The 14,928-nt window shown below is 43.6% G+C and overlaps 1 protein-coding gene across 1 annotated transcript in view; it reads right to left on the reverse strand.

Annotated features, from left to right (window-relative positions):
* The window catches only part of LOC144481848 (tensin-2-like), a 159,115-nt gene that overhangs the window by 60,638 nt on the left and 83,549 nt on the right, over positions 1–14,928 (reverse strand). The window contains exons 4-5 of the mRNA XM_078200999.1: positions 9,791–9,835; positions 1,004–1,045 (exon numbers count right to left, since the gene is read on the reverse strand). Coding sequence (XP_078057125.1) covers positions 1,004–1,045; positions 9,791–9,835 — 87 coding nt within the window. The remainder of the gene's footprint in view (positions 1–1,003; positions 1,046–9,790; positions 9,836–14,928) is intronic.

Genomic DNA, 14,928 nt, shown 5'->3' on the forward strand with positions numbered 1-14,928 from the left:
GCCATGGAAGCAAGACAAAAAGGGGTGTGAAACAATTCTCTCTACGCAGCACATGTGAGCGAAAACCACGCAGACCAACTGATGCAGACACATCAGAATGAGACTAAACCATGAGACAGAGAAAGAGAAATGATAAAGGCCCACAATCAGAGAGAGAGATTTGCACCGATACAGGGAAAAAGCTTTAGGGAACGATACAGATGGAGACAGACCTCATCTTGAGTTACAAAGGCCCAGTGTGACTTCAATGCTTTTAGTTTCCTGCAAACCACATCGTGCCTCCAGCACGGAGCAGTGTTCCTCTTGCACGCAAGACTCCTTCATCTAAAATTGAGGCACTTATTTAACTCCCTGCACCGGAGAAATGCCAAGTGTTCGCTGGCATAGGTTCAGAGGTGTCTGCTTGACCAGTAGCTCAAAAACTGTGAGGGTTTCTGAACAATCCAAGCATCTTGCAGAGGAGCATCGTTGTCAGACTGTGTCGGCAGCAGCTTTTGAGAACCACACAGAGCAAAACATAACCCTTGTGAAAGTGAGTCTTGAAAGAGCTGCCAATTGGTGCTTTTCATCAAGGAAGCATCACTCGACACTGCTTAAGCTGTGGGAATGAGAGAGAAGCAAACAGAAGGGGAGGGGAAGAAAAACGTCAGGAAACTGCCAAGACCAGAAACATGAAACATTAAAAGGAAAATAAATGAATAGAAAGAAGAACAAGGGGGGTAAAGAGGGGTTCCAATTCCAAAAAAATGTGTCAGGAAACAACAATTCCACATCTGCCAAAAATTTTAGCTGCACTATCCCAACTGTCTAAGTATATTTACATTTTAATTTAAATATAGCCAGAACACTTACACTGTGGAGGAATCTTATTACCTGAAAGGATAATAGCCTCCAGCCCTTGATATTTAACATAAGCATGTGGGCACATGCCGTCGTCACAGTGTTTAATGTACATACTCATGCACGTACATACCTCTCCCTGCCGATCATGTCTTTTACTCACCAAATGCTCAATATTCTTTACTGTTCCAGTCCCCTTTCTTGGCTGTGGGAAATCGGAAACAGGAAAGTTATTAACTGACGCATTAACAAAACTAGCTCTTTTCCTGAAGGAATGTACATCGAGTGGATTCTGGGCACCCATCCAGCCTGACGTGACAGAAATGTCACGTGCCTATTTCACTGACCCATTCCCCCCAAATTCCCAATGGAAAAGGAATGGGAGTTGGGAATACTTTTCCACTGGCTGGGTAAAATGTTTTTCCTCATGTTGCTATTGCTTCTTTTGCCAATCACCCAAAATGGGTACTTGACCCTTCTATCAAAGGGAACAATTTTTCCTCTCTCTACTCTGTCCAGACCCCTCATGGCTTTGAACACCTCGATTAAATCTCCTCTCAACCTTCTCTTCTCCAAGGAGAACAGCGTCAGCTTCTCCACATAACTGAAGTTCCTCAATCCTGGATCCATTCTTATTAAGCGCTTTTTGCAGGATCTTTAAGCTCTCACCTTGCAGAGCTGCACTATGCATCAAGGAGAGCATTCTACTTCTTTCCTCATATTTTAAAAAAAACTTCTCTGTAAAGTTCTCATCCTGAATATTGCGGAGCAAAATTAGTAAATACAAAAAGGACTGAATTCGTATTAATTTAGGAGTGCTCTTTCCGAGATAATTCCAAGATCTAGCATATAGTGCAGCTCTATCACTGACTTGTCCAGAGGGGAGCACAACTCCCTGACAGGGACACTGCAGCGTCACACCTTAAAATACCCCAACCTCAAAAGGGTTTCTTCTATCCGTGTTTGCTACTTGTTTTACTGGAACAGAAATTAAACAAGGAATAGCACTTTATAATGATGCATCTTTTTGACTAAGTTATGCCTTTTGTATGCATTACTGTATGTATATAGAGGACAGAGACAACAATAATAGATAGCTCATCAAGGCAGTGGTGAGACCACATCTCAAATACTGTGTACAGTATTGGTCTCCTTATTTAAGAAAGGATGTAAATGCATTGGAAACAGTTCAGAGAAGGCTTACCAGACTCATATCTGGAATGGGCGGGTTGTCTCATGAGGAAAGGTTGGACAGGCTAGACTTGTATCTGCTGTTAGAAAAGTAAGAGGCGACTTGATTAAAACCTTTAAGATCCTGAAGGGTATTGACAGGGTGGATGTGGAGAGGATGTTTCCTCTTGTGGGAGAATCTATACCTAGGGGGTCACTGTTTAAAAATAAGGGGTCGCCTACTTGGGATAATTTTTTTCTCTCAGAGGATCATGAGTCTTTGGAACTCTTCCTCAAAAGGCAGTGGAAGCAGAGTCTTTGAATATTTTTAAGGTAGAGCTCGATAGATCCTTGGTAAGTAAGGGGGGTAAAAGGTCATCGGGGTAGGTTGGAATGTGGAGAAATCAGATCAGCCATGATCTTATTGAATGGTGGAGCAGGCTTGAGGGGTTGAATGGCCTACTCCTAATTCATGTGTATGCATGTATAGAAAACAGATAGATAATATATAAAGAACAATGCAGACAGATGCATAAACAACATATCAACTGGTTTGTATTGCAATGCACGAGGACGGCGCGTTGCTTTTACTCTTAATTATTTAAGGTTTCCACACAGTCATTGATCCCTATTTAGAGTTGTGTGTTAATTGTAACACAAATTATTGAAAATCCAGTAAAACATTGACCTGCATAAGCTTCATGCCATACTTAAAAAATTAGCTCAGGGGTCTTTAGCATCTCATTCACAGCTCCCAACCTTATTCAGTTGGATCACATTAACATGAAAAAAGCCTAAAAATATTAAGTCAGGAGAAGTAAGAGTGTGCTTTTATTGTAGAGATAAAGGACCAATCATTAAGCTGCATTTTACGGTTCCAAATGATTATTTTAACAAAAAAAAACACGCTCTAAATAAAGCTGATGGAGAGGTATAGCTATGGCTATAGATGATACCTTTTGGTTAGAGGGACAGGTTTTATGGTTGTGACCATTATTGTATCTAATATAATTGAGACAATAAATTATTCTGAATGTGCTGCTGGAAGCTATTTTTACCATGAAAACCAACAGCTGAAAGAAGTCTTAATCCAACATATTGCAAGTTAAAGCTTGTTTTAAAGCAGACTTTACTGACAAAATTATAGTTTAAAAAAGGCAAAAAAAAAGATAATTTCAGAGTTAAGCCTATTTTAATTTCATATTTTTAAATTCATATTTTTTTCTATTGACATAAATGCAATACATATATTTTATTAATTATATGCAAATTATGCATTCTACCAGAGACATTTGGCAATTTGGCATGTCTTTGGTTTAGAAATGCCAATTTTTTGTCTTGTGGCTCTCAATTTTTATTTTCGACAATTTTTGTTGTAAAAAGGCTCTTCAGGTTAAATAAAGGTTGCTGATCCCTGAGCTCGCACATTTGAAAAGAGCAATGAACTAACAAGGATAAAATGCTGTAGCACACAAACACGTTAAAGTCAGTGTACATCAACAGTAGACACACAGTAGAGAATCTGTGCCAGTGGGAGACTTGCCGTTGCTAATCGTAGGACATTCACACACCACAGATTTACACACTATGTATTCAAATCTTGAGAAATTTTGAATAGGTAATTGGAAATTTCCTGGGAACAGTATGGAGGCCTGGACAAACAACAGGTTGTACAAATATCTCGCCCCATGGGCCCAACAAAAGGCTTACTTTCCGATTTATTTACATTCTGTTACCATGTGATCATCAGCTTTCTGAAGCTGACACCCTCCTCAGCAGCCACTGGCTGAAAAGAGCCTGCTCTCCCCTTTACCTTTCCATTTTGCAGTCCAAGGTGCGCTTGGGCGTTTGCTGATCAAATGAAAGGCAGGAACATACACAATGTTTCACCTCCTTTCAGTAGGGAGACAATTGGAGCCCGGCCCCAGCCACCAGGATTATCAGCTTGATCTGGAAGCAGAGTCATTTTGTTGAAGCCCCAGCAGTGAGTGTGATTGTTCAATGCAGGACACTGATAAATGAGACAGTTGACATTTTGTACTGAACTGAGATTCACTGCAGGCGATTGCTTTTTAACCCTCAGTGCCTGGAATGGGTTCATTCGTCCAGAGGTTGGGGTAACTGGCTGGGCCGGGCATTTTTACATTTCATAGAACAAACCAGCACAAAAGGAAGCCATTTGGTCCAACGTGCTGTCTCTCTTCAGTCAATCCCACTTTCCTGCTCTTTCCCCATAGCCCTGTAAATTTTTCTCCTTCAAGAATTTGTCCAATTCCCTTATTATTGTTACGATTGAATCTGTACATCAACACATTCCAAATCAGAACAGCTCATTGCATAAAAAAACTCCTCATCTTACCTCTTTAGCAATCACCTTAAATTTGTGCCCTCCAGTTATGAACCCTTTTGCAACTAAAAACAGTTTCTGCTTATTTCTCTATCAAAGTCCCTCATGATTTTGAATGCCTCTATTAAATCTCCCCTTAACCTTCTTTGCTGCAAGGAGAAGAATCTCAGCTTCTCCAGTCTCTCTGTCTCTGAAGAAAGGGAAAACATTCCCTTTCTGGGCTCTTCAGTCCCTGGATCATTTGGCCTAGTGGTGAACATAAAATGGCTCCCCGTCTTTGACTGCAGGTTAAAATTGCAGTTGGGCCCTCAAGACGTCGTTATAGCCCAAACTGCGCACTGAAGGAAGGATCCGCAGGCATCCCTCTCGCCAATCGAAAGGAGCAGCTTACACGTACTTGTAACCAACCAGATTGGTTGTAAGCTGCTGCAGCCATTTCAGCTGCCCGCCCTAAAATCAGCCCTACAGCATTTAAGCTTAAAACCCAATAGAAACAGTCAATCCAGAGTGACAGGAAAATGACGGGGGCTGGTACGGCTCATTTATTGTCAAGCAACCAGATGCAGCTGAAGTCAGCTTTTAATTATATTTAGCTTTGCAGGAGAGCAGCTTTTAATTACAGATAACGATGATGTACACAGAATTAGCTGCTTTTGTAAATAAGGGAAAGGATACAGTACCTGTCATTTAATTGCTTTATGAATAACCTGTTCAACTCTGTTGACATTTCCCCACCGTCATTTCCACTGTAAACAGACCTCAGCTGATCAAATATATTTATGTACACAATCTGCTTCTTCTCCTGAAATTCTACCCTGTCGCTTGTGTATTCTGCCACACTTCAGTCCTGTGTTCATGCTGCTTCTAATTAAAGTCGTCCCGCCCACCGCCTGCCCCCCTGCCCCCCCATTGAATTGACATGGCAGAATGCAGTATGCAATGTTTACGAGGTAAAAATGAAAGATGATACAATTGTTAAGCTTAGTTGAGGCTTAAGGTATTAGCTGTTCCAATTACATGACCCCTCTTTCCTTGTACTGAACGCAACAGGTCAAATAGGTTAATTTCTCAACTGTCTTATGAGAGCAGAGTTACAAAAAGTGATTATATTCAACAAAAAGTAACCAGCATGACCAAAACACAATTGAAATAAATGCAAAATTGAAGTAAATTAGAAAATGAGACACTTAACAAAATTATTCAAGTTCTGAGGCCCATACTCCCAACCTCCCTATGCTATATGTGGGTTCCCTTTGGCTTGAACATAAATGGTGTACCGTCCACAACTCAAGACAACACGGTATGGAGCGATGGGGACCAGGTTTGAGTTCCACTCCTTGGGCCAACTAGGGCCTTGAATCAACTAGCAACTTCTTAGTTCTGAGGTGTAGACACTCACAATGAAGACAAAGTTCTCCCCGAGTCTGTGTAGGTTTCCTCCCACACTCCAAAGATTAGGTTGATTGGCCATGCTAAATTGCCCCTTAGTGTCAGGGGGATTAGCAGGGTAAATGTGTGGGGTTACGGGCACAGGGCCTGGGTGGGATTGTTGTTGGTGCAGACTCGATGGGCCAAATGGCCTCCTCCTGCACTGTAGGGATTCTAGGATTCTAAATTCACTGTATCTCTGGAGATTGAGGATTAGATGCAGCTGGTATTATTCCATCTCTGTTTGTAGCTACCCCTGCTCTTACAGAGATGAATTTGAGAGTTTTTTTTCCCCCAGGACTGAAATGCAAAGGCCGCTAGTTGGCAGTTAAGCCTCAAAGAAGGTCACCTCCTGCTTTCGGTATCTGACTGCCAATGCAGATGGCACAGAGAATGGAAACATTATGCTTGTGTAGCGGGCAGCTGCTGTTTGGAGGCTTTTGTTAAGCCCTTCCTAATCTCTGAAGTGTGCTCTCACTAAAAATGGGATAGTTACTGCAGGGTTGAATGAGATAGAAGTTCATTGCGCAAGTTCAAAATGAGATAGCTGCTTCCTGATTCAAATAAGTTCACACTTTAGGAAGAAAACTGCGAAGGGAAAAGCACCTTGGGCTTTCAGTACACACCTGAACACGTGCAGTAAACGCTCGTTAACTTTAAAGTTCAAAGTCAAATTCAAAGCTCTGTCCCTGTTGTTAACTGGGTTAGGTGAACCTGGGTTAAAGTAGGGTTAACTGATTGGAAAGATCACCTGCTCCATTCACCTGTCCCTCTGTTGTGTTCTGTAGTAATGTGGAAAACATCTCAACACACTTTATAGCAGCGCCAAACAAAGTTTAACATTAAGCCATGTGAAGAGATATTAACACAAATGAAGGATGTAGGCTTTAAGAAGCAGCTTAAATCAGGAAAAAGAGCAGAGAGGTTCAGGAAAGGAATTCCAGAGCTTAGGGCCTCAGTGGCGTGGCCAACAATAGTGCTGAAATTCGGGGACGTGCACAGATCTCGGAGGGTTTTAGGGCCGGGGGTTATACAGAGATAAGGAGGGGGTGAGGGGCATGACCATGGAGGTATTTGAAAATTAGGAATTTTAAAATCGAGGCATTGTCAGACTGGGAGCCAGTGTAGGGGAATCAAAGCTGATGGGGAAAGGACAGGAAGTGGAGTTGATATACCAGATCAGTTAAGCATGATCTTATTGAATGGCAGAGGAGGCTCAAGGGGCCATTTGGTCTAGTCCTGCTCTTATTTATTATGTGGGCAGAATGGTACACAGAAGAGGAGGTGCTCAATAAAGCAAATAGGACTATAGCACTAAAACCAGCTGGAACAGGTCAGATCACAGCTTGAACACAGTGCCCAGTTTTTCCTCAAATTTATTCATTCATGGGATGTGGGCATCTCTGTCTGGGCCAGCATTTATTGGCTATCCTTAACTGCCCTCGAGGAGATAGTGGGCAAGCCACCATCTTGAATGGCTGCAGTGCGTCAATAGTACAGTCTGACTTTAGTCACCAAGCAAGTCATGGCCACACCAAAATCTTCTCTTTTGCTCTGGGCAATGCCTTTCACCCCAGAACTCCCCAAGTGAGGGAGCCAATGTGCTTCTTTAAATGGTTCATCAGTATTGCCACTGAACAAATTCCAGATGGGGTTAATCATGACTAATGCTAATCTTTGACTTTCACATTGCCAAACTGTACCAGCAGAGTGACAGTTTTACTGCTCCCCTTCCCAACTGCAGACAGCCTGAACCCGTGCTAGTGCAACAAGCTGGATTTGTCTTTAAAAGATCCAGCAGAGACTCAATGGGCTGAATGGCATCAGTCTCTATGATTTCCAACCAGAAGCTTGCCACGTGGGATTCCTGTTACTTGAGTTTGCAGGCCAGATATAGTAAACATGAAGTGACAATGGCTGGATTCTGCCCCAAAAATGATTTCATATTTTGCTCTCAGGCAAACAAAGCAGCTTTTTATAAAATGTCCGCCCTGACTTGAATAGATTTCACAGAGATTCGAATTTCCCATTTGAAGTCACACTGGCATCTGCACCAGAGAGTCCTTAGGGAGAATCAGTTTTGGCAAGAGTAATGACGTGCCTCGTCTGAAATGAAAATTCAGTGCTGGCCACTGAGGAAAAGCTTTTCTATTAAAAAAAGAGAAACCTAAGTTCACAACTGAGGCTAATAGTTTCTCCCCTACAGATTTCAGCTGTGGCTCAACTGAAAGCACTCTCCGAATCAGAAGGTCCGAATCAGAAAGCCCACTCCAGGACTTGAGCACAAAAAAATACAGAAGGAATAAGTTAAAGGGTGGCAATCAGGAAAGAATCACTGAGCCCATCAACACTCCAGTATTCAACCAGAAACCACCACACCTATGGATTGGGCCAGTGTATCCTGATATTTCTTTTGCCTTTTTGGAAAATGTCTGTCTTCTACAGCACAAAAACAGGCCATCTGGCCCATGCTAGTGTTTTAAGCTCCACATGAACCTCCACCTACCCTTCTTCATCTTACTTTATCAGCATACTCTTCTCTTCCTTTCTCTCTCGTGAATTATCCAGCTTCCCCTTAAAGGCTTGTTTAACAATTTAGAAAATTAGTGTCTTATGTTTGAAATGTGGGTGCGATTAAAATGGATGTTTTAGTTTGGCCTGTGCTCATGTCAGGTTATGTTGAACAAAATCTTTAAAGGCAGCTGGTAGAAAAAATGCCAAACTGGATGTACTGCTCATCATGCTGGCTTCGTACTTGGCCTGCCTAACTGGTGGAACAGTGAGCTTTTCCAAACTGTTTGACAGTACCAATTTAAAAGAGAGTCTGATTATGGGCGCTGGAATAGTCCTGGCGCTATTGCCTTCTCTTTCTCTTAAAGTGTAAAGAAAACATGAAGACCATAATAGAAACAGGAGTAGGCCATTAATCTCTTCGAGACTGCTCCGCCATTTAATAAGATCATGACTTATCTAACACTCACTATGTCCATTTTCCTACTGTAATATATTTAAAAGGGTTGCATGATTGCTTTAAGAGCCAGTCACATGATTTGATGGTGATGTCATTTGGGTGTTGCAAAGGCTGCTGTTTCACTTTCAATTTGTACTCTGTGCAGTGCAGAGAATAGCTCCTAGAATAAATCTGTTGTTAGTTTGAACCTACGTGTGCAAACCACATTCTTTTCTTTTTGTTTAAAACCCACAACCTCTAACATAGTCAGGACATTACATCTACCTTCTCTCCATCACCCTTAGGTCCCCAATTGATCAAAAACCTATCGATCACAGCCTTGAAAATGTTCAAGGACTTGGCCTCTACAGCTTCCTGAGGTAAAGAGTTCCAAAGATTCACCACACTTTGAGAGAAGAAATTATTTCTCTAATCCGTCTTAAATGAGCACCCCCTTATTCTGTGACTATGCCCTCTGGTCCTACGTTTTCCCATGAATGGAAACATCCTCTCAACATTTACCCTGTCTAACCCCCTGAGAATCTTATATGGTTAAATCATATCAGCTCTCATTCTTCTGAATTCCAAGGAGTACAGACCCAACCTGTTTAATATGGCAATCTCTCCATGCCTGGGATCATCCTAGTAAACCTTCTCAGAGCAAAATAAAAAGTATCCAAGCTGGAAGATAAGAGAGTTTATTGCAACATCACTTGGCTGTCTCTGCAGCCTATATTACAGGCCCAACTTGTCGATTTTAACTGTGTTTATGTGTCTGCCATGAATCAATGCTTCATATGACTCTACTGGAAATCACCCACTTGTCCAATGTTGCCCAGTTTGAGGATCACTGATTAGATGTCAGGCATATGGTAGCTAATGCAGGCAATGTTACCATGGACACAACTAGGGCACTACCTTGAGCCCTCGTGTAACATGAGTAGGAACAACACAGAAATTAATTGCTGAGATGAAATTCTCGGAAAAGCACCTGCTCACATAAGATAGGTCATGGTTTTGTCTTTCTTGCTAGCAGAGATTGCCAGGGTACTTACAAGTTCCAGGCTCCGTGGGGCTGGAGGCACACAGATGGTCATTACCTGTAAAGCACGCACAAAAAAACAAAGGTCCAGATCATTTGGTAATCAATTTATAATGAAAATAGCTGGGCAACAAGACCATTTTGCTTTTCCATACACCAGCTCTTCCCAAATTCTGTGCGTGGATGGAGCCACAGACCCGCGACAGCATGACTGTCCTTTTTTTAAAATGATTTTTTACTCCATCCTTGAAGTTACAAAGCCGATGCTCAGAGTGGACAGAGTGAATCCATTCCTTGCTTGCTCCAAAAGCCAAATTCAAAATCCAATGGAATCCAATTCATGGTCCCCACAAGAGAGACAACAAGATCCAAGCCGACAAGATAAGGCATTGCACCCCATCTTGGGTTTGATCTGATGCTTGATCTTAGCCAAAAGGCTGAGAAGTGATCCTTGCGCCCTTGTATAATTGACCTTGCCCTTGCATCCCTTAATTAGTAAGTACTTGGGACTGTGCGGGGAAGCCCGATTAGGTTTGATGCAGACAAACTGGAAGCATTATGATGTACATTTCCTTTATTTTACACTGGGATGCACCCTTCAGGACCTCACCCAACTGTGAGCCTTGGCACTGCGCATTGGCACACTACGCTGCCAAGGGCATCACAACCACCTTCATCCTGCCTTTACCCAAAGTGGTCAGCAGTAGGAATCCTGGCTAACCTTCCCTCTCCAATCCATGACAGCAACGGTAGCCACCAGCCCCGCCACAACAACAACGTACATTTACAGTTTCAGAAAATGTCCCAAGGTGTTTCACAGGAACATTATAAAACAAAATTTACCGTCAATCCAAATATGGTGACATGAGGTCTACTGACCAGAAGCTTGGTCAAAGAGACAGATTTTAAGGAGTGTCCTAAAGGAGGAGAGCGAGATGGAGAGGTTTAGGGAGGGAATTCCAGAGCTTGGGGCCCAGACAGCTAAAAACACAGCCACCAATGATAGAGCGATTAAAGTTGGGAACGTTCACAAGGCCAGAATTAGAGGAGCGTAGGGATCTCAGAGGGTTGTGGGCGCTGGAGGAGATTACAGAGATAGGGAGGGGTGAGGCCATGAAAGGATTTGAAAACAAGGATGAGAATTTTAAAATCAAGACATTGCTTGACTGGGAGCCAGTGTAGGTCAGTGAGCACGGGGGGTGAGGGGGGAACGGGACTTGGTGTGAGTTAAGACACAGGCAGCAGAGTTTTGAATAACCTCGAGTTTACAGAGGATAGAATGTGGGGGAGCAGCCAGGAGTGAGTTGGAATAGTGGAATCTGGAGGTAACAAAGGCATGGATGAGGGTTTCAGCAGCAGATCAGCTGAGGCAGGGTGTGGAGACCGATGATGTTAAGAGATGGAAATAGGTCGTCTTGGTGATGGCAGAAATATGCCACCAGCTGACTTGGCAAAGCCTTGAAATGGCTGTGAGTGAAATTATTATGGAAATGTTCATGGCACTGGGACAAAATTTCTCTTCCACGTTCTTGGGCTGGCTTATTTAAAATGGTTTACGCCTCTGCTAAAATATCAGAGAGACAATTTGATCTGAATGTAGCTTCTCATTGCAATCCTGAGTTATTAACAACAGTGTTAGGTAATCATTCATCTTATTCAGAAAGTTCTAGATTACATTAATTTTAAACAGCAATAGTCCATTCAGCCCAACTGCTTTGTGCCAGTGCCTATGCTCCACACAAGCCTCTCCATCTAAACCCATCAGCAGGTCCTTCCAAGTCCTTGCTCCTGAGCTAATCACAGCAATTAATTTAGCTAATTTAGTGAAACAATCAAAGAATTTTGGATGTTGGATGGTCATTTAGGTGATACATGGGATTAAAATTTGGAAAGTGCCTCTCCTAAAATGCACATGTACAAAGCCAAGTGCAATCAACTTGGGGGGCAAACTAGCGGAGTGCCAATGAGAGTCCCCGAGTGGCTGGCACTAAGTGGCAGCAGTGACACCAGAAGTGGCACTGAGAATGCCATGGGGACTTCTTGGGGGGTCTTTGAGCTGATATTACTCAGAGTCTTTTCTATGGAATAACCTCTGCATAATGAAAACCTGCTTTAGCCCATGTGCTCTGCTGGTGCCTGAGCACTGTGCATAAACACTCCTTGCATTTCACAAAGTGACTGTCACTGAATCTGAACCAGTAAAGCAATATGACAGATTCACATTCTCAATGTCCAATGGATGAGTTTCAAGTGTGTCAGCTGGTCTTTCAGCTTTTCTGACAATAAAATGCAAACTGGCAAAAGATTTGGTGCTCGGAGGATCATGATTTTCCCATCATGCCTTACAGAAAGAATGCACTTCTCTCCCCTCAATTAACATTGCTGATATTTTTAGTGTTCATTAACCTGACGTCAGGCCTTAGTGAGGCCATTCTTACTGCAGCTATCCAAGACAATTTGCAATTAGGCTGGAATTTTTGGAAAATTCTGTGTGCTGTGGCCCCAAACCCAGGAGGGGCAGGGTTGAGAACTGCTTGGCACCCTTTTAGTCCCAAATCTCACAGCTGCCTTCGAGGGCTTTGGGGATTTATTTTGTTTGGACAGCTGGGGGAGCAGTACAGTTCGATGTCAAGGTCAACAATCCACTCAATAGCTTGAGCTGACATAGTGTGACAGGCTGTGATGCCACCAGAAATCAGGGCTCAGTGTGTAGGCGATGGGCACAGACCAGATGTTGGGTGGATCTGCCACACATTTTTAAAAAAACAACTATGCTGTCACACTTCATGACTTACTGACAGACAGGTTGCATCAAAAAAGAGGTGCAGCATTGGAATCGCACCAGAAAATAGCTCACATCCCTTATTTTCCAGGAATGTCAGTGCTCAATTGTCTTGGTGTGCAAGTTGCTTTCCCTTACTTAAAAGGCTTTGAAACATACAGCACAGAAAGAGATCACTTGACCCACCATTTGACTCATACAATGTATCCCGTTCCCCCAGCCCTGTGTATATTTTCCTTTTCAAGTACGTAACATTGAGAGTTATTTTTGAATCTGCTTCCAGCATCCTTTCCAGCAGCACATTCCAAATCCCGCCAAAGAGGCCAGCATCAGTGTGTTGAGCCATCCCCACCCCCTCCGTCGCCGGCCTCCCAATGTCTATGCCGAGCCCCCCACGATCACCGACTTCCGGAACCCCCCCACCCCCATGGTCAGCTCCGACCCTAAACCCCCCCCCCCCACCCCCCCGCAATGGCCAGCCCAGCCTCCATCCCTCCCCCACCAATCCTTAATGCAGATTGCGCAGCTGTTCCCCCCCACACTACCAATTGTCTCCCCCTCCAGTGGGCTCCGCCCCCTTGGCGGTGCCCGGTGGGCATTGCCAGGGTGGAATGTTGGCACTGCCCAAGGGACACACCCCACCCCACCCCCCCCCCCCCCTGTCCTTGACCTCCCGGTGGGTCTCAATGGCCACTGCCCCCACCAGCTAAGCCATCACGCCTGGTCCCCATTGATGGGGACCAGCTTTAATCCCCGCTGGTGGGAACCTCTCCCCGCGGGGGCAGAAACATTTGCGAGCCTAGAGGACACCACCCTGGGCTCCCTAATGATAGTAAAATGATGATTTAAATAGTGTAATCAGCCTCGCACTGTTTTCTGGCGTGAGGCTGATTATGCCATAGAAAATGGCCTGGGAAAGTCGCGATCGGCTGGATGCCGGTTGCGAATCCCGCTACAGGCCCCCCACTGACATTTCCCAGCCCGCTGTGCTACTCCAGCAGCGCGGCGGGCTGGGAAAATTGCGCTCAACATTCCGACTCGAAGTAGCAATTCAACCCTAAGTGATCTCGGGTTGAGTTTACTCCCAGACTTAACATTTGACCATGAACAATGCCACAGGAGATCGCACACTGATCTGATGCCAAATTTTCCACAGTGAATCACAAGGACCATAACCAAAAAACTTCATGAAGTCTTGTACAACACAGTTATTGCTTTCAATCAAGTCTGACACACAAAGGCATTAATAGGGAGTGCTGTACTGTCAGAGGTGCCATTGAGTCCCTGTCTGCTCTCTGGGGTGGATATAAAAGGTTCCAAGACATTATTTTGAAGAGGAGTTTCTCCCTGGTGCCCTGGCCAACATTTATCCCTCAACTAACATCACGAAGATGGATTATCTGACCATTATAACAATGCTACTTGTGGGAGCTTGCTGTCCACAGATTGACTGCTATACTTCCTATATTACAACAGTAACTATACTTCAAAAGGACATCATTCGCTGTAAAGTGCTTTGGGAGGTCTGGCGGTCATGAAAAATACAACATGATTATTTTCATAATGCTTAGAGAGCAGGTCAGCCAGAGCTTTGTCAGTTCTGAGTTACAGTCACCTCACTTGTGAAAATGAACTTTAAGAGTACAAACTGCCATCACCTCCTACATCACCATGTCATGGTACAAGGAGACACTCATATCATTTGTGGCCCCATTAACCAACTGTATTTTCAGAACACAAACAAGAGTTTCTGAAGACAGGTCTTCAGACACTTCTGTTCAAGTTGAGAAGCCAAGGTGACAGGCCAAGAATAATGGAAGACAAAGTCAATTGAATGGTAGTGGTTCAACCCCACCTACGCTTGGGGTTTCAGCCCCTGTGACAGTCAGGAAGGAAAACAGAAAGACAATGAGCTTCATGCTTTTTAGATCCTGAGAAAAGACGAGGAAAGAACATAATGAAGAAACAAGCAGGACAAAATAGTGTTGGATGGAACTCTGCCCTGTATACAGATGCCGATACACAGAATTGAGCACTACGTACAAATCAGGGCTTCTTTGCTTTCGGTGAATGGTTGTGTTCATCAAAGTGAGGGGCAGAGTAAAAACAATTCATTTCCATTCAGAGTGAGCCAACAAAAACAGAAAATGTTGGAAAATCTCAGCAGGTCTGACAGCATCTGTGGAGAGAGAATAGAGCCAATGTTTCAAGTCTGGATGACCCTTCATCAGGGTGGGCCAACGTTCAACTTCATTTGGCAAGTTCACTCCAAAACCAATGCCCCAGGCATGATGTACCTTGAATATCTTTCTTGTATTGGACTGTCTGCACTTTGATTTAATTCAATAGGTGCCGAGATGTTTGACAGA

Source organism: Mustelus asterias, chromosome X, assembly GCF_964213995.1.
Source record: "Mustelus asterias chromosome X, sMusAst1.hap1.1, whole genome shotgun sequence".
In the NCBI taxonomy this organism is placed as follows: Eukaryota; Metazoa; Chordata; class Chondrichthyes; order Carcharhiniformes; family Triakidae; genus Mustelus; species Mustelus asterias.